Source organism: Protopterus annectens, chromosome 2.part0 (genome assembly GCF_019279795.1).
Source record: "Protopterus annectens isolate FY-2018-M chromosome 2.part0, PAN1.0, whole genome shotgun sequence".
In the NCBI taxonomy this organism is placed as follows: domain Eukaryota; kingdom Metazoa; phylum Chordata; order Ceratodontiformes; family Protopteridae; genus Protopterus; species Protopterus annectens.
In genome coordinates this window covers 208,217,925-208,242,536 of record NC_056728.1, presented here as the reverse complement: position 1 = coordinate 208,242,536, position 24,612 = coordinate 208,217,925, and the positions used below count along the sequence as shown (strand labels likewise).

Genomic DNA, 24,612 nt, shown 5'->3' with positions numbered 1-24,612 from the left:
ATTCCCATTGGAGGTCAAGATTGAAACCCAACTCCAGCTGTCAAGTACCCTCAGTGGACTGCCTTCCATCTAGAGCCTTTGAAGGACTGGAAACTGGTTTCCTGGTCTTGACTGTCCTGTTGATTTTCCTCTTTCCTAGTGAGACTGCCTTTTCCTAAAAATTTCTGAATTCTGGAGTCTACAGTGCTGTTGCTCTCCCCATCATCTTGTGGGAGACAGGTTGCCCTTCTTTGCTCCTCTTTTTTTTTTTTCCTGAGAAGATGAGTTCACAGTTCAGAAATGATGCAGCTATCAATGTAATCCGTGGCTGGTCTGTTGGTTAGATGCATCTGTGATTAATTTTTTAGTTACTGTTGAAGTCTGTCTGCATATTAGCCATTTTTTGTTCACTCACCCTGGCTGCAAATGTCTGTCTCCAGTGAATGTTTGGTCTGATCTTGAAAAACTGCAATTACTGTGTCCATGTGTGTCAGTTATCTATCTTCCCTGGTATTGTTTTTCTGTCTGCAGTTGCAGAATTAGGATTGATCTGGTCAGGCTTTCACCAGATCTTTTCCTTCTTCCTGGCTGCTATTTCAGCAGCAGTGAAACAATTAAACAGGGTCCCTAATGTCCAGTGTGACAGATAGATGCTTTATTACATTGTCTCTTTAAATGTACTAAGAGTGCTTTTCTTGATGAGTCGAAAAAAAAAAACTCTGCTCGCCATGTCTGTTGAATTTTCTTGTCCGGTAAGTGTGTGCTTGTGTATAATTTTAGTGGTGGTATCCCACCCAGGAAGGCAGATCCCCCTCCTCATGCCAAATCTTCACTACTCATGATAGAATATTTGCTATTGGCAAGGAACTGAGCTGGCATGTGCATGGGATGACTGCATTTATATTGTGTGTGTGATGTGACAGTGTCCCCACTCACTGTTGTGGGAACTTCAGAAAAAGATGCAAAAGAGGCCAAGTCCTGTTTTGGGAGTAATCATAGATGGTGGTGTTCATAGAACAACAGATATGGTAAGAAGGTTTGTTTAATGGAGTTTTCCATTAACGCTTTCTGTCTGTTAGCCACTCCTTTAACATGCCATTTTATGTAAGATAATTCCCTTTTACTCTCCGCTATCTTTAGACAGAGTCCATGTTTATGTGGACAAGAAAGAAGCACTTCAGGCAGCGAAAACTATGAGAGGTTCACGATTTAAAGCATTCTCCAGTCGAGAAGCTGCAGAGAAGTTCGCTAAAGGCATATGCGATTGTCTGTCTCCAGCCAAGTCTACATTGTGTACATCCCCAGTTAAAACTGGCCAAGTGTTTCTCAAAGGTAAGAGGATTGTGTCTAGTTTCAAAAAGGTGGGTTGCAGCTGTTTTCTTTCTAGCCACTGTTTAGTGTGATAATTTCATGAAGAGAAACAAATCCAGAGATGTTTTGTCAGCAGGCAGCAACTTCTGTAAAAGGTGAACATATTGATAAAGGTAGGTTTCAAGATCTTGTATTTCATCAGATGTATCCCGTTTTATTTCCAGTTAATTTTTTTTTCCTGTGTTTTATTTTGCAAATGCATGCCATTTTGCTGTGAGTGTTTTAACTAGCTTTGTTTGTGAATATTGTTTGAATGTGAAAAATTGGGGATTGTTTTTGAGCATGGAAATTTTCACATTCAAATGTGTGTTTGTAGCCATACCCCACACCCTTCCATTTCATTGGAGACATCTGAGTTTGACCTTGCCCAAGCAGGAATAGTAGGGATACCTCTAAAGATAACTGAAGGAGGACAGGAAGTAGTTTTCTCTGCTTTATCATCTTCACAATTGAATATGTGGTGAAGTTGTGCAAGACAGATGCCTGCTGTTCTGGGAAAATTTTAAGCTGGCTGCTTCAGAGCTGCTCCGTTATGGGATGTTGTAAAAGCATACTTCACTTAGATATTTTTTATTTGCGTATATACAGTGTATACATACATAAATATGCTAATCAGGTTAGACTGCTCAACACAAATTTTCAGTTTAAGCTTTTCATCCCAAAATATTACAGGGATAAGAAATACCACAAACAGTTGTGCATAGCTTTGATTCAAGTGTTTGACAAATATAAAATGTATAACCCAGACCTGCAGTTGTCCTTGATGCTAAATAAACTGCAGGAAGGAGTGCATCAGAAAATGTGAAATGGCACAATCATGATAGATTGTAATTCAGGTTCTGCTACCGTTTCGGATGCTATCTGTTTTAATTATTGCTCAGTTGGACAAGCTTTGGCTGTTTCCTGCAGGTGGTTGGTGTGGGGGGAAAGCTCTGCATTGGTTTCCAGTGATTAAAATGGTCTGCAAAGATGATTGGCTGGAAAAGACTTTTTAACTACTTCAGATGACCTTTTTTGTGTACTAGTCAGTGGTGTTTTCCTTGTATAGACGAAAAGCAAACCTATTTTTGGTAGCACTCTTCAGCCATTCACACCTTTTTGTTTCTCTGTTAGGACTGTTCCTTTTATACTCTTTCAGTCACATTCTAGGTAAAAGGCAACAAGATGTAGAAATTAACAATACTGATGCCTGTTTCTAAACCAGATGTGTTTTTAGATGAATATGTAAATGTGATGGTTAAACTGCAAGGTGAAATATATTTATACCGATAATTAGATTTAAAAATGTGGTGATTAAAGCAAGCTGTATAAAACATCTAAATTACTAAGCTCTTACTGTAAACTGCAGATTACAAGAAAAGTGAATCTTAATTTTCAGAATAGATTTTGTTTTCTTCCTGAAACCAGGAAGTCAGCCTCCCAAGTGATGCTGGGAGTGGATGCTGTTCATATTGTAGTACAGAAAGGGTTCTGTCCCTATTTCTTAACTTACAAGAGAGCACGCCCTCTACAGAAGGTGAGGGTAATGAGGTATGTTGGTTTTCACATACTTTTGTGCAGCAGCAGACACCAGCTGTTGAAGTTTAACTTGTGAGCAATTCTCAGACAAGTCTGTCTCATTCATGATTGCTTTTTTATATAAACATTTGATCTGAAGTAGGATATTCATTTGTCTGCAACCTGTGGGTTATGTGGTTTCTATAGCTCTCAGCTAAGGAATTTTTTTCTTGTACTAAATAATATTTTTTTTTTCTTTTAAACTTTTTTGTGTGAAGTTGTAGGTTTCCTATTTTTATTGACTGTTTTAACCCCTCCTGCTCCTGGGACTCAAACTCTTCAGGAGAGGAGGGGATGTATCTGCTAAGAAGACCCGGAGGAGAAGCAGCGGCGGGTCGAGACCTCTCTGGACGGGATGATGCAAGGTTCATCCAGCACCCTTTTACAGCTCCTTCCTCCTTCCTCTCCACCCGGCTCGCCGGCCGGCTTGGCTGGAGCTGAGCAGCTTCGAGGGGGGGAGGTCGGAGCCCGATAGTACTGGATTGTCGGATCTTGGGGTCGTCTCGGCCCTTCGGCTTTTTGATGCAGTGGAGAGGGCTCAGGCACTCCCCCTTCTGTCTCACTGAAGAAGACACGGACTTGAGGAAGGGAAGGCTCCCCTTCCTCTATGTTGTTGCATTGGAGGTACGTGGGTCTGCTCCACGTTTTTGGGTGGTGTCTCCACGCCCCCCTGGTGGGACCCATTACCACCAGGGCGGGAGGAAACCGACACCGTGGAGCCAATTCCCAAAAGACCTGATAAAACTTAGCCCTCTTAGCCCTGACGGGACCATTGGAGGGGGGGGCCTCAGATGCCCATATGATGGATGGGCCACAAAGAGGGAACTGGCTCAGGAGAGTCCCTCAGTCACCCACCGAGCAAGGAGAGTCGATGATGGACCGCTTGGGGAAGGAACTATTTGGCACATAGTTATTCGGATGCAGCGAGACCTCTGCACTCCACCAAAATGGCTTACCTAGGTCAGTCATCTACATTTATGCTACTCTCCCATGCATACGGAGGGCGCCGCTTGATGGTTCTGCTCTGTTTGATTCTAGGAACCAAAAGGGTCAGAAGAAGATGTGGTTCGAAGTCGCAGCAGTCCCAGCCTGTTCGGACAACCAGTCCTTCCGTGGCAGAGGAGGACAGGGAGGACGCCGCCTAGCAGAGGGGGCTCCAGAAACTTCGGGTCCAGGGAACCTTTCTCTGAACGGCTCACAGCAGCAGCCCTGGGGCTGCCCGACTGCTCTACTCTGGAGGCAGTCGGGGGGCACCTAGCGGCATGGGAGTCCATAACATCGACCGCTGGGTTCTCCAAATCATATCCAGGGATATCCATTCCTTTCCTTCACCTTCCAAAGATGAAGTCCCCCCAGACGTACTCACCCGGTCAAAGGAGGCCTTTAGCAGAAATTGGCCATCTGCTAGAGAAAAGAGCCATCCAGCCCGCTCCCCAGACCAGATCGGATCAGGGTTCTACTCCAGGTTCTTTTAGTGCCAAAAGACGGGGAACTAAGACCAATCCTAGACCTCTCTCTCCTGAATCTGGCAGTCCCCAAAGAAAAATTCAATGGTCACTCTACAATCTATTCTCCCCTTCTGGGAGAATGCCACTGGATGTGCTAGATCTAGATCTCAAGGACGCCAGACTACCACATCCTAATGGACAGACGCCCAGGAGGTTTCTCCGCCTGGGAGCCAGTCACTACCAGTTCGGGTCCTTCCCTTTGGTCTCACCACAGCCCCCAGGGTGTTTACCAGTACTAGCAGTGGTAGCGGCCCACCTGAGGCTTCAGGGGTGCAGGTCTTTCCCTACCTGGACGACTGGCTAACAAGGCATCTACTTCTAGACTCCTTTCTCCATCTTGCTCCATTTCTGGGCATCACAATAAATACAAAAGTCCAACCTGGCACCCACTCAGCTCTTAGATTTCATAGGGGCCAGACTAGACACAAGGAGTTTACGAGCCTTCCTCACCGCGGACAGAGTTCTAAATCTGCAGCTCCAGGTGCGGCCATTCTCCATTCATGTTCTGTTCCAGGAGTTGGTCCTGAGGGCTCTAGGGTCCATGGCCGCCGATAGCTTCCTCTTGCCAGGCTCAATGCTCGCATTCTATACAGTGGACGCCTTAGTACAGTGGTCATACCTTGCTCTCCCCATGTATCATCCCATAGCGATCAGCAGCTTTGCAAGCGGTCCCTCTTGTGGTGGCTCCGGTGGGGGCACTTTATGGCCGACAGTCCCAAGGCACGTGGAACGATTCAGAGACCTTACTGCATATCAATGTTCTAGAGATGAGTAGCACTTCAGGACTTTCTTCCTTGGGAACAATTGCGATTTCATCGGACAATATGTCTGTTGTCTGGTACATCAACAGCAAGGGGAACAAGGTCTTACCCTCTTTGTCGAGAGGCCATGAGAGTTTGGGAATGGGCAATTCCACCAATCGCCTTTCATAGCACGCACATTTCCGGTCGGTCCAACATCCACCATTCTGACCCCTTACGAGTGGTCTCTCAACTGTCAATCTTTTGCCTCTCCATCAAACACCAAACAGTTTTTTTTTTTGATACTACCTCTCCTCCGAGGTACCCAAAAGCAGCTCTGGTATGCTTGGCCACACCGTCTTCTGTATGCCTATCCACCCTTGCCTCTGATGCTGCAAGTTCTTCAGAAAGCCCTCGGGTGGGTTGCAGAATGATTGTGAATCCTCCTTGGATTCTAGATCCTATTCGGATCTGATATCCCATCCATCCTGCATTCCTCCTGCTCCAGTTCCACTCTTGATAAGGACTCAAACCATCCACTAGAAAGGGTGCTTGATTTTCTAACCTCTCTCTTTAATGATGGTGCCAGCAGTTCCACAGTCAAAGTTCAACCTATCACATTGGTCAAGAGTCTAATCCTCTTATGTCAGCCAAATTGTGCAAAACTTTTCTTAAAGGTACTTTCCTTCTCAGGCCCCTATAAAGCAAGCAGTTCCTCCTTGGGACCTTTCTTACAGTGGACCTCAAATTCTTGTCTTACAAGACAGCCTTTTGGTAGCCATTACATCAGCCAAGAGAGTTTCTGAACTTCAAGCTTTATCAGCTAAACCTCCTTACTTGGTTTTTATCCGGACCGTCCTCCCCCAGGACCAACCCGCCCTTCCCTTCCTAAATCGCTTCTGAAGCAAACATCAATCAATCCATTAACCTCCCTGTTTTCTTCCCTAAGTATGAAAACAAAGGTGAATATAGGCTACACTCACTAGATGTTCACAGGCAACTAAGATTTTATTCAACAGGACAGCTGCTCTGTCCCGCTGGATTTCACAGTGCATTTTATTGGCTTATCATGTTCATGCCCATTCAACCCGGTCAGTATCTACCTCAGCAGCCTTCAAGGGGATTCCTCTGGATGATATTTGTGCAGCAGCTACATGGGCTTCATCTCATACATTTATTTCTCACTATAAGTTGGATCTTGCATCCAGGGAATATCCTTCCATGATGGCCGCCAGAGATCAGGGCTGGGGGACTCTGTCCCACAGGTTGCAGACAAATGAATATCCTACTTCAGATTTAGAAGTTATGTACTCACCATAACGTTCCATCTGAGTAGGTGTATTCATTTGTCTGAGGTCATGAGGGTAGAGCAGGGCATTATGGGTGAGGGGAGGAGCTGAGAGCTTGGATCCATAGCTGGAAACTATGCCGGTTCGGATCCGATATCGGATCCATAACCCACAGGTTGCAGACAAATGAATACACCTACTCAGATGGAACGTTATGGTGAGTACATAACTTCTAATTTTTCAAGATAATCCAACTGGTCACAAGGCCTGTTTGCAGTGAAGACCCAGAGAAAAAAGCTGCATGTTAAATAATTTTGATTTTTACAAAAGGTCACACTAAGACTAGTATAAATCTTATAAAACCAATGCAAACAGCTGTCAGTTAATGGTTAGACAAAGTGCATGTTATACCAAGGAGTCCAAACTATTAAACTAAGAGAGAAAAGAACTAAAATACTGTGAATGTTAAGAGTACTTAAGTAGAGCTATTGCAGTAAATAAATTTTAATTGCATAAGGCATGTTACAGAAGTGGCTATTGACCTAAATTAAACAAAAGAGAGAGTGAGCTATGTGCAGCTAGTCAGCAACAGATAAGTAGTCATTACAGTATAGTGCACGTTAGTAACATTAACTTGCGGCTTTAGTCTTGTATACAGTATTTGTAGACGAGTGATTTTGCTATAGGTCGGTAAGCAGGATGCAAGGAGTAGTTTAAAAGGTGTGAGCAATGGTGGTGAGTAGTAGGTTGTGAAGTACAGAAAGCTGGCAGTAGATAGGTGCAGATACATTGAATTAGAAGGTAGGAGAACATTCTGAAATAATTTTGAGGTGTGGGAAGAGCTGGTTTAGTGGGGGGAGGTCAGAAAAAAGGTATGGGTGATGAAAAGTGGTAAAAGTGGTAAAACAGAGGAGGAGAAATGAAAGCGAGCAGATGTGAATGTAGCTTTTGTATATGATTTGAAGAATAAGGGGTATATTGATAAGCAAGTTAGGGATGAAAATTATTATGGAAAAAGTTGAGATTATTTAAATGTTTAGTGGTAATAGGTTAATGTGTTGGGGGGTGGAGATGGAGACCCTAAGAGTTCAGAGAATTGGACTTGGCTCATCCCGTTCCATTTGCCCTTTGGGCTCACTCTGTTCCCCCTACCCTGATCCTTAATTCCACCTGCCCCCCAGTACATCTACATGTATACTTTCAGTAGTCTTCCCACTTACCCTTACACGAATCACTCCCAGCTCTCCCCTCAGCTCAACTTTCCTCCACCCCTCTGTCTCAGCCCAGCCGCTACTAACAAACTAAAACCTTTCAGCACATTCATCACTCACTCTCCCTTTACAACTTTCTTGCAATTACTTCCTGCCATCTCCACACTACATAACACATTAACCTCTCGTCTACAACAATCCAACAACTCCCATACCTGCTCGAACCATATTAACTTGCATCCATATGCAACAATCAAACCCAGACAAATTCTCTTACTACTCCTCTTCCCTTAACTGCACCTAACTGCCTCACATCCTTTACCTTCCCGCCTCATTACTCCACCTCCACAGCCCCCATCAGTAATCTTGGCAACTTTTCACACACATCTCCCCACCTCCTACAAACAAATACTCTACCAATATAAAATAAAAACCTTTCCACACGCACACACACACACATACACGCATACACGCACATGTCCATCATTACCCCTAACTACTTGAATATGAACTTCGCAGTTATGTCAGTTCTAAAAATAAAACCTTTAAGCAAAAACACCCTACTTAGATTCTCTCTCTCTGTACTTTATCTGGAGGCATTCACTCCAACTCTGGCCCCTACCACACCTCAAGCAATGACCCCATACCTCCACACCATTCAAACTCCCACAAATCCCTTTGCTTGGTAACTGTAAATATCCAAATAAAATAAAATCCCCAACTTTCATATATGGCTCTCCCATAATCATCCCAACATCATTGCCCTAACAGAGACCTGGCTTAAACCTTGCATCAAAGATTCTGAAATTCTACCCCCCCCCCCCCCCAGCTATCAAATCATGAGATCTAACAGACCCAATAAAAGAGGTGGAGTTGCAGTAATCTTCAATAACTCCCTCACTATAATACCATACTCCAACCGCAGAAATATAACCATTGCTTTAAAAATAAACAAACAAATATAAAAATCTCTGCATCATTGCCCTCTGCATTCCACCAGGAAACAACATCTGCATAGTAGAAGATATCCTTGCTTGGATCTCTTCCAACATAAGAAACGAAACATCCTACCAACTGGTCAGATCTGACCTCCACCCCGCTCTACCACCGCTATAAATCTCTTCAACTTCACCCAACTCAGACTCCCAAACCACACCATCCAAAGACTATTCCTTCAGGACCATCCTTGACTAGATACTCCTCTCCCACCCCAACAAAATATTCTGATTCCCTAAGCGATCACCTCCCTGCATACATCCAGTCTACATGCACCCTACAACACCACCACCACTATTAGGAAACTCTCAACCCAACTAACTTCAACCCATTACTTTTCTCTGACAAGGATAAACAGGAACATACTAAAAATGCTCCCATTAGATAATGCCGTTGACTATTTCAGTAATTCCATCATAGACACACTAAACAATCAAGCACCAATACGGATAAAAAGAATAAAAACTAATCCTGCCCCATGGCTGACCAAACCCACCGAAGATCTCATGCACTTCAGAGACAAAACCTTGAAGCTTTAATTAAAAAAAGAAACAAGACTCCCTGTTGCACTTGAAATGATTCTGTAAGCAAATAAAGAAATTAGTTCAGAAAGATAAACTTATTACACTAAACTTCGGTCGAACCACAAACTAAACCCCCAAAAATTCTGGAATTCCATGTCTTCTCTCCTTAACCCAGGCACAAAAGAAAATCCATGCTCACATCCCAACAAGACATCTCAGGAAATAGCATCTCTCTAACTCTTTCTGTGTAAACTGCATAGCTGACCTTATTGCCACCTTTCTTAGCAAAATAAATGCTCCTCTTCCAAATTCACCCTTATCCTCCCCGACCTGCATAAACTCCCTTCCCTCCTCTAACCCCCAGTCTCTCCCTGCCACCTACATTACAATCAAACCCATTTCCAGCGCAACTGTAAAGAGACTACTCTTAAAGCTCAAACCCTGCTCTAACGCTCCAGATAACTTACCACCCACTTTCCTAAAGGCTGTCACTGAAGCCATCGCTTACCTTATTAGTATCCTGATTAATAGATCTATTCAGGATTTTTTTATCTACCTAAATTGTGGTAAAAGGTTTAGATTCTCCCTCTCCATAAAGGTGGCAAAAGTAATGATATCTACAACTTCTGCCCTGTTGCCATCCTCTCACCAAGATTCTGGAAAAATATATCCACACTCAGATTATGCCCCATCTCACCCAAAACCACCTCTCATCTCCAACTCATCATGGCTTTAGACCTGGTCCACAGCACCATTACTGCCATTATATTATTCCTAGACACAATTAACATGGCTCAGGACTTTGGAAAAACTGTTGCAACTGTGCTCTTAGACTTCCCACAGGCCTTTGATACGGTCTCCCATCCTCTGTCACTATCACAATTCTCTCACTTCTCTCTCTCCCTCACTACTATAAACTGGTTGTCTAGTTGCCTTTCAGATAGGCAACAAGCTGTCAAATGGCAAAACTACATCTCTTCCTACCTCAGTACCCTTACCGGAGTTCTGCAAGGCTCCATATTCGGCCCCTTGTTCAAAATCTTAATTTTCACACCTCTGTCTCTAATGCCAGTGTAATTCAGTACGTTGATGACTCAACTATACTCTGCTCAGCTGACTCCATTTCTGATCTGTTACTCAAAACACAAACTGCATTCTCCACCACTGATTCCCAGATGTTCAACAACCACTTAGCACTGAACCCAAGCAAAACTAAAATCATGATTTTTCACCCCATCCAAATCTACCATATTACGCAAATATACATTCAGTATCTATAGCCAAAATCATTAATAGAAATTGTCCCCCACACACAACTGCTTGGAGTAGTCCTAGATGAACAACTAAAATTTGATATCCATGTACAACAACGTATCAGAAAAAAAACACCAAAAACTTGGATTGATATACAGACACAGTCAATACCAAATCCCTTTACGTCTTTACTGCCAGTCCAACCGCTGTCTTTGGTTGATCTGAGCACTTGTTTGTCTGCTGGTTACAAAGTCACTTTTCAGCTTAGTGCCTCATTGGAGCTTTTTCTTACCTCCTTTTTATTGTTTGGTTGCAGTGTTGGGTCTCCTGTCAGGAACTCATCACAGATACCTCGGACATGGGATGGGGGGGGGGCCTTCTTCCAGACTCTGAAAATGCAAGGCCTTTGGTGTCTTCATCAAAAGAAGGATCACACCAATGTCAGAGATGAACCCTTCTACTGGGTCTTCAGGCTTCTCACTTTCTTCCAAGGCACCTTAAAGTCTTCACAGATAATACCACAGTAATGTAGTACATTGACAAGCAGGGGGAAGATCTTCTTTCCTATGCAGACTAGCTCTTCAGGTTTGGGATGTAGCTGTCCATTGTCAGATGATAATTGAAATGGTTTACATTTCTTCAGTTCAGAACATTGTGGCACATTCTCTGAGCAGGTCCATAATACAGTCTCATGAGTAGATGCATCACAGAGATGTGTTTCTGGACATTGTCCACCAGTGAGGTACTCTTTCAGTAGTTCTCTCTTCCTACCCTCTGAACAGCTGCCTCTCTCTTGCACCAGAGTTCCATGTTCTCTGGCTTGGAAGGTGGATTCCCCCTCTCTTTCATGGAAAGGGATATTTCTTTGCCTTCCCTCCCCTTCCATTTGTACCAAAGGTCCCGTTAAGATAGAACAGGATGCTCCCAAAATCTTGTTTGTGACTCCCTTTTGGTCCATTCAGCATTGGTACTCTCCTACATTTGTCCAAGGGCAGTCATCACAAGTTACCTCACAGGGTAGACATAGTTGCACAAGACAGGGGGTCTCTCATCCATCCCCACCTGTTCACTCAACAGACATTGTGGGTGATTAAGGTTTGATCCCTTTTAGACACCTTTTTTTTCTGAGGATGTGCTTCAGATCCTGCAGGAGGCCTGGAAACCCACTACGAGAAAATATTTTGTCCAAATGGAAGATATTTTTTGTGTGGTGTCATTCTCATAACTTGGATCCTCTTACTGTGGAAATTCCTTTAGTTCTTTGTGTGAATTACTCACTGCTGGGTTGGCGAATTCTTCTGTTAAAGCCAACTTGTCCACCATTTGTGCTTGTCTGCCTCTGACTCCTCCGCTAACTTCCAGGTTTGAGGTCAAACAATTTCTTAAAGGCGCCCTTTATATTATGCCTCCCAGAAAGCCTGTTCCTCCTTCCTGGGACCTCAGCTGTTTTGGAAAAACTGCCTTGGCTTCAGCTTCTTTACAATATTCTTGGAAGACTGTTCTTTTGGCCTTTACTTTAGCCAGACATGCTGCATGCCTGTATGATTTTCATAAGGACAGTGTGTCCCTTTGAACCTTTTTATTCTCAAGGTGGTTAATGACTTCTCTTAATCAGTCTATTCATTTGCCTACCTTTTTCCCTTCTCCACAGTCTGCTAGTGAGAAGGTTCTTCACACCTTTGGATTTGCATAGACAACTCAGATATTTGGATAAAAGACATTTGTAAATAAGACCAGCTTTTTGTTTCCTTTCATCCTAACTCTGTAGATTTGGCCATTTCCAAGAAAACTTTTTCTTCCTGGCTATCAAAAGCCATTTCCTTTTGTTATACCTTTCATGGGAAATGACTTCCCTCTTCTGTTAAGGCTCATTCTAGGAGAGCTGTGGCTTATTCTGGTGCTTTTTTCAGTGGCTTGGATACCACCTCTATGCTACCTGGACTTCTGTGCAAACCTTTACCAAGAGCTATCTTTCATGGTTTCCTTCAGGGCACTGGAGGTCCAGCCTCCTTTCTGAGCTTTTGTACTTTCTGTGTTGTAAAGAATACTGCAACAATGATATGAAAAGACACAATACGGTTGTGTAAAGTCTTCCCAATACAGTAGATGTCCTTCTCTTCACTGTTGCAGTATTCTCATTCTCCCTCTTCCCCCAGTTCACCTTTTTCTCTTGGATGGACCTGTTACCTCTGTGTCTTTTAGACTGTCATTCCTACTGGGGCTTTTCAGTTCTGAAGATGGTACACCTGTATGTCATCTTTATGCCCTGTGCCATGTGCGCGGAGAATACGTGTGACATACATCTTATCTATTACAACCTAAAAGCTTTGCTATATTGGCTGGGCATCGGGCGGCGTTTGGCAGGGGATCCCGATTGTAAACTAAGTGTTGCTCATCTGGCAATAAAGCAGCCTCCAGTTTTGAAGTGGACTGATTTAGGAGTCTTTATTTTCAACTGGTTTTAGAACTTCAAGATTTATTTCACAGCAACCTGAACCCAAAGAATTGCCTGGACAAATTGAACCACAAAAATGGAGGCCCCAAGCGTGACAGGAGGTTCTTCCCTGGAGTATTTTCCCACCACAAGGAAAATGTACCCCATTAAGGCAATTTAATTCTAGTCTGTTTTACTGTCAACTACAATCACTGTGTACTTAGGTTTATACTTGCCAGCACCTTGGCTAAGGCTAGACTCTCCTATTCCCCCGTTAAGGAAGCTTTCTTTTGGAACACTGTATAAAGCATGATGCAGTAGTTTGAATGACAATCCATGCAGATCTATTATCAGAGGTATTGCATGCTGTTGGAGTAGAGTACTCCTATCCTTTTGCAGTCCCCCTGTCCATGAGGCTTTCCAGGACCCCTTTCAAATCTACCGCTTCTGCACCAGCTCCTAAGCAACCAGACAGGCTTTACAAGGTCCCTGATCACCTTAAATATTTATATAAAAACCCAATGGCAGATCCTTCTGCAGTATCTTTCTTCAGATGAGCCCTCTAAACTTCTGCCCAGTGCTAATGTCCTACCTGTTAAATACATTAGGGCTGTGGATATATGTGGAAAAAAGGTACATACCTCTGCTACTCTTGCTTTTAGGGCATTTAATTACCAGATGCAAATGGCAAAGTATTTCAAATCCATCCTCAACTCCTTAAAGTTATATTGGACCCTCCTACAGCAGGAGTCTAGGCATCAGATGCAGAGCTTACTTTCACAGCCAACTCAGATTGCCAGACACAGCATTAAGTGCAGTTACGATGCTCTGGATGCTTCTTCTAGGGCAGCTGCCACTGGATCTTTTATCTGCAGATATAAGTGGCTGTGCAGTCAGCCTATACCTGAGGATTTCAAATCTAAAATTCTAGATTCCTCAGTGGACAGAAATTTACTGTCTGGCTCTCAGGCAGACAGTCTCCTTAAAACTCTACAAGACTAAATTAAGACTATGAAAGACTGCAGGTAGTGCCTACTGTCCTCCGTTCCTAGATACCATAGAAACTACCCAGCCAAATTTATCTTTGTTAGAAGGGATCCGAGGACTGTTAGAAACAAAGAAAACATCTAGAGAAAGATGCTTTGAAAAGCTCTAAAGGGGAACCTTCAGGTGGGAGGCTGCCCTTTGAAGGCAAAAACCTGTGGCTGCCTCTTTAACACCATTCCTCCCATCCTCAGCCCCATCACCCCCTTTCTCAAAGGTCATTGCTCTCCCTGGCCAGATGGGAAGCTATCACCACTAAACAAGTGGGTCCTGTCCATCAGGGACAGATATGCCATAATGTAGAAAACATCCCCCCCTTTGAGAGGCCTGCCACTACCTTCTCAAATCCAAATATCCTTTCTGGTCCCCATTTACTCAAGACCTTTGGAACCAGGGTACTATCGAGCAAGGCCCAATAGAAATCATGGGAAAGGGGTTTTATTTCAGGATTTTGCTAGTCCTGAGAAAGGACAGTGGAGACTCATCCTTGACCTGTTATCCTGAACACTTACTTGAAGATGCCATCTTTCAAAATGCATTCTCCTTAGATGCTTCACCCTTTATTCTCCCAAAGGTTTTCCTGTTAGATCTGAAGGACACCTGCATATGCATTCCCATTATTCGTTCTTGTAGGAGATTCCTCAGGTTTTTCTTTTCACATTTTCAGTTTACTGCTCTGCCTTTTGGTATTTTTACAGCCCCAAGAGTGTTCACATAGTGTCCATCTCCAGTAGTAGCTTTCTGTTGCACTCGAGGAATTCAGATTTTTTTTCTCTACCTGGATGATCTTTTGGTCAGGCTATCTCCCCAGAAATTCTTCCTCTGCATCTTCACTTCACCCTCCATCTTCTGAAAGGTCTGGGTTTTACTGTAAACTAGAAAAAATCACATTGTTATTACACAGTATCTTTTTCTGGGATGCAGACTGATGCACAAAAAATGCATACCTTCCTTCACCAGGAGAATGTACTTATCTTCAGTTACTTCCAAGGCCTCTCCTCAACCCATTGCTCTGCAAAGGAGATGCTAAGGACTTTTGGATTCATAGCAGCCACCATCTGTATGATTCCACTGGCCAGATTTCAAATAAGTAAAATCCATTGATACCTGAGATCTGTGGTCCCACCATTGCCGCCACTTGGACACCCTGATTTCCCTCCTCTCAAAAAATAATTGCTTTGGTGGAAGGGTCGTGTAATTCTTGACCTAGGATTACCTTTCACACTTTCCCTTCAGCAGGTTCACATGGACATCTTGGACGAGGCATGCGGAGCATGAACTGGATCATACCGAGTGCAGGGAGGAAATGGCAACTCCGTTGCCTGAAGGAACATATCAACCTAAAAGAAATTAGGGCCGTCTTGTAAGCTCTTCAGGTTTTCTGCTACCTTTGGAAAACTAGACTTCTCAGTGTACACAGATAACACCACAATCATGTGGTATATAAACAGAGGCAACAGGTCATACCAGCCATGCAGGTTAGCACAGGAGTTATAGAATTTGGCAACACAAGTGAACATCATGCTAGTAGCCATATACATCTCTTCTCAGCACAGTGTACTATCAGAATGCTTAAGCCACTCCTTGGAGGATCCCCATAAGTGGACCTTGAGCAGAGATCTTCCATTGCATAACAATTCAGTGTGGCACTCCTCAGGTAAACCTCCTTGCTTCACCAAACAATGATCAGCTCCCCCAGTTTTGCACCTGGAACCCTTGCCCTTCAGACTGGAGGATGGATGTCCTTCTCTTTCCAGTGGACGGAGCAGTTCCTCTATGCTTTTCCTCCTCTACCCTTTCTTCCAAAAATCCCTCTCCAATCGCAAAAGGAAACCCTTAACCTCCTTGTAATGGCTCCTTTTTGGCTGAGGCAACATTGCCCCCCCACCCCCCAGCTATTTCAATTGACAAAGAGAAATTAGAGGAGAATTCCTCTACAGTAAGATCTGATAACTCATGAAAAAAGATGGCTACTCCACCTGAATTTTCCTGTCTCAGCCTAACCCTATGGATAATACGATTTTGATCCCTCAAAGACATCTCTACTGTGAGGAAGTTGTACAAGTCCCACAAGAGGCTCGGAGATCCATGACTAGAAAGTCTTACACTGCCAACTTTTTCAATCAAGCTTGGCCTACTCTTCCATAAAGGCTAACTTATCTGATCTGATTTCTCTCTCATTCCCCATCATGGTTGGGTTACAGATCTAATCCTCAGTCAGACTCATTTTTGCAGACTGGGATCCAAGTCTCAAGCTCCTCCCACTTCTCATAATGGTCTGTCCTCTGCCCAAGTCCCTCAGATCTTGTTTGCCGCCAGCAGTGACAGACATGGTCCTGGTCTCTGAAGTGTTTTCTCAGGAATAGGATTAGGAATTCTTCCAGTTCTTCATATTCTTCGATCTTTCAGGTAAGTGTTTTTGTACTAGTGTTTCCTTCTCTTCCATAGCAGTGCATGGTTAGAATATTCCTCTCCCCTTTCTAGCCATTTTTAGACATGTTGCAGTTAAAAAAAAATTCCTTTTTATAACTAGCAGTGTTATAGATCTGGTTTTAGTTTTTGCTATAGCCTTTTGCTGTTTTTGTGCTTTGTTTTTGCTGTGTAGGTTTTTTGGTGTGCTTTTCTGCTTGAACTGTGTAGTAAACCAAAAGGATTTAAAAGGTGCTCAGAATGTAGTCGTAAATTCTTGCATTCTGATGCACACAACCTTTGTCTCTGACATGAGCATTTTTAGTTGGATTGCTCCATTTGCAAGGGCTTCAACCCTACGGCTCTCGCCGACCGTAAAATAAACCTATCTTCAAGGGCCTCCTACCTGCTTCTTCCTGTGCCTCAAACCTCTTCCAAGAATGTGTCAGGGTCTTCTGACTTCATAGTGCTCAAAAGTCCTCGAGAGCATCTTCTAAGTTCCAAGACCTTCAGATCTGACAGGCTTGGATCTGAGACCTACTTTGGGGCTGGTGGATCCAAAGCACTCTTCAGATTCAACCGGTATCTGTCAGGCTGTCCGTTCTCATGAAGTTGTGACAACAACCTTGGATCCTAAGGCTTTGTCTGATAGCTAGGGGTCCCACACCGGTACTGGACATGGAGGCTGCTTCTCCTACCGGACTGCAGCAAACTCCCGTTAGGCACTCTAGGCCTCCAGTGGTGTCTTCCAGGTCTTCTAGGAGCCTTTCAGAAGTCGAGATGGACAAGATGACTTGGATCCAGTTGGGGGATTTCTCTGCTCCATCCCCTCTGGAATCTGCAAGCGTCTCCCTCCAAGCACACACTCCTTCTCTTGATCTATCCTTCAGTATTGCAGTCCCAGGATCGTAGCAGACCAAGAGAGACTGGTTTGGGTATGAGGAGCTACCCTTCTACTCAGACTGTTGCCCTGACTTCCTCTACTCCAATGTCATTGGAGCACAGCAGGTCTTGGATCTGGGATGTCCCTGTCAGATCCGGGCAGAGGGACTTCGCTTCAACTCTGTCAGAGGCATCTCTTCCTCTCAGCACTGGACAGTTGAGGTCCAGCTATATCTGGAACCCATGGCTTGGGATCCCTGTCCTTTCTTCAGTAGCCTCAGCTCCTGTGGAACTGGGGAGGGATTCACTGGGTCCTTTGGTGTTCCCAGTTGTGGAAAGGGCCTTCTCTGGTCATAGGGATACAGTCTCTCTGAGTGATGACCCTTGCCATTGTCCCCCATTGGATCTGAGACTTGAGCCTCTCATGCCTGGCCAGAGTTGGCTCCTCCAGACAAGTCTGCAAACTCTTTCCCTAGAATGAGCCTCATCCTCTTCTTAAACTTCCCCTGAGTATCCCACAGAGGAGATTCCTCATAAGAGGACATACAAAAGGAGACAGACTCCCCCTTGGAGTCCATCGAGGACACTGATTTTGAAGGGGAAGGAACCCCCAGATCACTACCAGAGGAAGTTTCCTTTGGAAATATTTTAGAGATCCTGAAACAGCTGGTTGATTGTCCCAACCTTCTCAGAGTCTGTGTTTTTGGAGGCTTTTGGGACAAGGCCCATGTACATCTTGAGTGGTCCCCCAAGTGGACGAGCTTGTGGATTTGGCATCCTGCCAGGCCTGGAAGGTGCCAGACTCTATTGGACCAGTTCCAAAATGTCTAGATAAGTTTTTGTCTCCCCAGCCCCCAGGACAGACCTTATTGGACCAGTGGTATTCCAGTTGATGCCATGGTTGTGGCAGCAGCTACCAAAAAGGAGCTAGCTGAATAGAGCTCCACTGTCCATCTTCTGAAGAGGGAGTCCAGAGTGATAGGTTTGGTAAGCATGTTTATGCCTCTGCCACTTCTTGGCTGAGAGCTTTCAGGTATCTGGCACATTTTACTCAATTGCAGGGGGAATGGTGAAGCAACTCTCACTCTGTAACAGAGGTAATGTCCACGGAGGACTTCAAGAATGTCTCCCTCGACTGACAACTCTCCTGTTCTTTTCCAATTCTTCCATGAGGTTCATCTCCCATTTGACAGAGGGTGCCTCACAGACAGCCAGCTCAGGCATTATTTGAAGACCTTCCTGGATGAGGCTTTGTGATTTTGCAGAATCCTTTTAAGGCCTCTTTTGTGAATGTCCTGCTTGATGGGTCCTCCCTTTTTGGACCATCTGTCAGAGACCTTAACCAGCAGTGAGCAGGAGAAGACCTTGTTTGCTGTCTGGATCAGGTTTTTAAGTGAGTGCACTTTTTCTAGAAACCGCAGTGCAGTAGAAGAGAACCTGGTTCTGGAAATCTCAAGGGTCTTCCCAGAATCAGAACTGGGATTCTTCCTCTAGAGGCAAAGGAGGTTTCATTGGGAGATGCCTCCCAGGGGAAGAGCAAGACCCACAGAATCAGGGCTTCAGAGAACCTTTCTCGAAGCCCTGTCAGTGCTCCTGAAGCGCTGCCTGACTGCTCATCTCTGGAGGCAGTTGGGGGTCATTTTTCACTACCCTGTACTGCCTGGACCAATCTAGCACAAAACAAAAGGGTGCTAAAGTTTATATCCAGAGGCTATTATATTCACTTTTTCCTTCCTCCACCAAAAAGGTTAGAGACTCCCCCGATGTTCCACCTAGTCAGAATGAGTATGCAATAGCCAAGAGGTCCAACTGAACAGAAAGGATTTGGAACTTTCACTTCTTTTTAGTGCCAAAGAAAACCGGGGACCTGAAACCCATTTTGGATCTAAGGAAATTGAATTTATTCTTAAAGAAAGTTAAGTTTCTAATGGTTACGGTCCAGTCCATTTTACTGCTGTTGCAAGAGGATTATTGGATGTGCTAAGTAGACTTGAAGGATGTGTACTATCACATAAAACAGATAATGTTCCAAAGTTCATCTGTGGTTCTGCCTGGGTGCCAGTCACCATCAGTTTGGAGCTCTGCCCTTTGGACTCACCACAGCTGCCAGGATGTTTACCAAATGCATGGCAGTTGTCCCAGCTCACCTGAGATTGCAAGGATTCTGGGGGTTTCCATATTTGGATGACTCTGTTCAGTGCCCCAACCAGGCATCAACTGCTCCAGACCAAGGATTTACTACTTCAGTCTTGCCAGTCATCAGGGTATTACCATAAACCTGACACAGTCCAATCAATCTCCGGTTTTGAGTCTAGAATTCATCGGGACTTCCTTGGACACAGTAAATCAGATTGCAGCTCTACTGCCTCATTGTGTGCAGACATTGAGAGATAATGTTCGAGCCATCTTAAGCCAGCCTTCTCCACCAGCAAGACTGATACTTCAGGCTCTTTGGATCTATGGTGGCTGCCATTCTCTTAGTCCTGTAGCGAGGTATTTTATGCAAATCCTTTAACGTACCCTGGCTTCTCAATGGTCTGTTCTCCACCAGCCTCTGTCTGCTCCTATTAAGTTGACTTTGGTTTGCAGAATAGAACTGCAGTGGTGGCTGCTGTCAGATAACTTGGCGATTGGCAGACATTTCCGTTTTCCTTCCCCCTCAGCCACGGTGGCCACGGCCACTTTCCAGTTGGAGTGTGGGGGGGGGGGCTTTTTGAGGGAAAGATGGTCCATGGCATGTGCTGTCACAGAGACCAGAATGCATTTTAGTGTTCTGTAGATGCTGTCTTCATGTTGCACGCCTTTCAGGTCCTTCTTCTAGAAGCTATTGCAATCCATGCAGGCATGTCAGTGGTGTGGTACATCAAGTAAGGAGGAACCCACTCTTACCCATTCTGCATAGGCCATGAGGGTGTGGGAATGGGTGAGGTCTTTGGACAGCTTTCTACTTGCAACATGCATACTGGGGAAATCCAACGTTCTAGCTAACAAACTCAGGAGGTCCATCCTGACCCCTTATGAGTGTTCCCTCAACCAATCAGTAGCAGACCTGATCTTCAGCCATGGGGGCCAATCTTGCTGAGACCTTTTTGCATCCCCCAGAATTACAAGTGCAGCAACTATTTCGCTCAGATTACCTTTTTTGGGAGAGTCCCTAAGAGTAGCTGTTGTTCATGATTGGCCCCCAGTCTCCTCTACACTTATCCTCCTTTACTCTTGATACCAAAATTTCTGTAGAAAGCAAAATGTTTGAAGACTTGGGTAATCCTCATTATCCCCTACTGGCATCATCAAATTTGGTTTGCCTTTTTCTGGTCTCACTTGAAATCTTCTCCATGGATATTGGAACCCAAAGAGGACCATCTCCTTCACCCTATAGAGGGTTTTCATCCCAATCTGATGTCCCTCAAGCTGACTGCTTGGTTTCTCCACTTTCAGTGATTGTAAGAAGGTCCAGGCTTGCTTCCCCTGTCTGAAGCATTATTTTAGCTTCCCAGAAACCAACTACTAAGAATGTGTATAGGAATACGTGGAAGGGATTTGCCTTCTGGACCTCCAAGGAGAACACTGACCCTTTTTCAGCTCTAATGTCAACCATACTTTTCCGTGCTTTTCTTTTCAAAAGAGGGAACCAGTTTCTCCACTATTAAACTTCAACTGACAGCCATCTCTAACTTCTACTCTGGTAATGTTTTTAGTGCCCCTGCAACCTACAAATTGTGCAAGGCTTTCTTGAAAGGAATCTTCCTCATTAGACCCTTCCCCACCATGGGATCTTACAAGGTCTAACTCGAAAGCTTTTCAAACCAGCTGATGTTTGTGACTTGGTTTCTCTCATTGAAGATAGTTTTTCTCATCGCCATCACCTCAGCAAAATTAATTTCAGATCCAGGCACTGTTCTCTAAGCCTCTCTGTGTCATCTCCCATAAAGATAGGGTGGCATTTCATACTAACCAGTCTTTCATCCCCAAGGCAGCTATAGAATTTAACCTGTCAGTCAGTCTATACAACTGACAGTTTTCTTCCCAAATTTTCCTAATGAAGGAGAATGGTTGTTATATTTGCTTGATGTTCATAAACCATTTTTATCTTCATAGGACGAAACCTTTTAGAAAATCAGACCAATTGTGTGTCGTCCTTGCATTGCTGCTTAGGTCAGGCAGTTGCAAAAGTTACTCTTTCTAAGTAGATTACTGTATTACTTTGATTTATGCCAAGAATAGATTACAGTTACCTTGTCCTCCCAAAGCCCACTCAACTAGGCCTATGTTTATCTCTTCTGCCTTTTCTTTCAGGACATCTTTAAATATCTGTGCTGCAGCCACTTGGTCAAAAACTCATACTTCTGTCATGCATTTCAAGTTAGACATTGTTTCCAGGAGCAGAGCTTCCTTCACTTCTGCAGTGCTCCAGCATATCCTTCTTTGATACCACCCAAAAGTTGTATAGCTGGGGACTCTAAACTCATCTGTGAGAAGGAATGAAAGAGACGTCATCAGATTTGTAAGGTATGTACTTACCACAACTTGGTAATTTGTGTTGTCTTCTTTCATTCCTCATCTTCTCTCCCAGCCATCCCCTACCCAGTTCTCTAGAAGATCTGTTGAGAACTTCTTTTTTTTAGGAACTGATGTTTCGAGCCTCTGGTTCTTAATTCATACTTGTAGATTTTTCTGCACTCTGTAAGCTATTTGGGCAGCAAACTCTATACGAGGGAGTTGGGCAAAAGACAGAGCATTATGGGAAGTGGGAGGAGCTTGAGACTTGGATCCTAGTCTGTAAAAGTGCGGCCAAGTTGGATCTGTAACTCAACCATGAGGAGGAATGAAGGAAGACAACACAAATACCAAGTTATGGTAAGTACATAACTTATAATTTTCAGTGCCTGCCTCCCTCTTAACCCTTTGCTAATAACTAGGCCAGAGGTCAAGCTTTTCCTCAGACAAGTTCTGCTTCTGAACTCAAGGAAACCCATCTCTCTCTCCCCTTGGGATCTTAATTTTGTGCTGGAAAAGTTCCCTCTACCTTCCTTTGTACCAGCTTCTTCCTCTTCTCTAAATTTCTGTACTTGGGAGAACAGTCCTTCTCCTGGCCCTCCCCTCTACCAGAAGAGTCTCTGAGCTTCAAGCTCTCGTGGGCATCCCCCCTTTTCTTTTCACAATATCAGGGTGCATCTCAGGCCTAATCCTTCATGGCTAAGGTAGTGAAGGAGCTGTCACTCAGGCTGTTCATCTTCCCACTTTCTTTTCCAATCCCCAAAACAAGGGAGGGATCATACATTCTCTGGACAGCAGCTCGGATTTTTCCTGGACAAAACTAAATCCTTCAGAAAGACCGACAAGCTATTTGCATCTTTTTGTCTCCTAAGCAGGGACAGCCAGTATGCCAACTACTGCAGCCTGGATTTCAAAGCCGGTCTCTTTCTGCTACTCGCACAACAGTAAGACCTTGCCTTCCTGCTATACATCACATTCCACTTGGGTAGTTGCATCTTTATGGGCTTTCCACAAAGTAATATCTTGTCGATCTTTGAGCTGGACACTTGTTCTTTGTACTACAAAATAGCTTACTCCAGGTCTAAGGAAGCCTTTGCTAGGTAAGTCCTGTCCAGGCTGCTCGACAACACTCTATAACCAGCCACCCTTCCTTCCTCCTACATTTCTGGAAATCGCCCATATGTCAGGAAGGCTACAACAGTGATTTCAATCAGGACACGACCTCAATGAGGAACTAAACCCACACATAAGGCTGCTGTTTAATCTTAGCCTTACTACAGGATACATACCCAAAGAATGGCATACGGCAACTGTGGTCCCACTCCACAAAGGCGGTGCTTCTACGGACCCTGGAAATTACCGCCCCATAAGCTTGACGAGCCTTGTCTGCAAAGCTATGGAGAGGATCATAATGGAACTCATAAATAAAGACATTGGGGACCTACAGACACTGGATCCTACCCAATTTGGCTTTGTCAAGGGCAGATCCTGCCTCTTGAACTTGGTCGACTTTTTCGAAACTGTCACTAAGGCCATTGATGAGGGTAAGGCAGTTCACACTGCCTACCTTGACCTAGCAAAAGTGTTCGACACAATACCCCACTCTGGCATCATAGAAAAGCTCACCAGCTTAGATGTAAACCCATATGTCACAAGATGGGTTGCAAACTGGCTCAAGGACAGAACACGCAGGGTTAGAGTTGCTGGTGCCATGTCAGACTCTGTCGGTCACGAGCGGTGTCCCACAGGGCTCAGTCCTGGGCCCCCTCTTGTTCGGCATTTATTTTTCTGAAGTGCAGGCAAACATAGGGGGATTGTGGCTGACAAAATTTGCAGATGACTGCAAACTGGACACCATAATTGACACTCCATCAGACACAGACATCCTCCAGAGAGGTCTCATAGAAATGGATAACTGGTGCCAGAGCCATGGCCTTAAGCTAAATGCCAAAAAATGTATAGTCATACCCTTTGGGAAAAACAAGGTAACCCCTAATTACCACATAGGTGGTAATCCATTAAACACGGAAGAAGTTATCAGGGACCTGGGGACCCAAGTTGACAGTAACCTCTCTTTGACACTCACATTGCCAAAGTGGTTAGGAAGACCTTCTACATTGCCCACCTGATCATGAAGGGATTCACATCCAGATCAGGAGAGGTCATTGTACCCCTGTACTCTTCACTTATCAGACCAATGATTGAGTACAACGCCCCATTCGAATGTACCTTACCCGACACCTGCAGCAGTTGGAAAGACCCCAAAAGTTCCTCACCAAAAGGATAAAGGGGCTCAAACATATGTCATACGATGCCCGACTGAAGAAACTCCAGCTCTATTCAGTCGCATACCGACTGCTCAGAGGTGATCTGTGCCTGACATACAAGGCCATGTCCAACCTGGAATTAATGGACATGCTCCACCTCAAAAAATCCAAATCCACCAGAGCCACGAGAGCAAGAGACTTAAACCTCAACACGGATATAAATAGGATGTGCTGGAGGGACAGATTCATCACCCAGAGACTCCCTACACTATGGAACAGAATCCCAGTCCATGTGAGGCAGAGCCCCTCACTGACTCTATTCAAGAGAAATCTTGACGAGTGGATGGGAGATCGTAGGTTTACCCCGGGAATCATCTCTGTGTCACTGCTGGACAGAGGCACAGCAAACTACTGGGTATAGTATTCTCATCCTAAGGGGTGGTGAAAGCCACACACACTCTGGCTAGGCTTATAAATGCCCTAGGGCAGATAGCCTAGTATGAACCTATGAACCTATGACATAGTACCGTTGTATAACTTGCATAACAGTAGATATCCTACTGATCACTTTTGTAGTATTCCATCCCCTCTTATTTGTTTCACTTAAGTCTTTAGCTGCCTCTCCCCTTTTCCTCTAGCTTTTGCCCCAT

General features: G+C 44.4%; 1 protein-coding gene across 1 annotated transcript in view; it reads left to right on the top strand.

Moving 5' to 3' along the window:
• Positions 1-260: 260 nt before the first annotated feature.
• Positions 261-24,612, top strand: part of LOC122792717 (ankyrin repeat and LEM domain-containing protein 2-like) — a 227,586-nt gene continuing 203,234 nt past the window's right edge. The window contains exons 1-2 of the mRNA XM_044060301.1: positions 261-318; positions 1,120-1,311. Coding sequence (XP_043916236.1) covers positions 261-318; positions 1,120-1,311 — 250 coding nt within the window. The remainder of the gene's footprint in view (positions 319-1,119; positions 1,312-24,612) is intronic.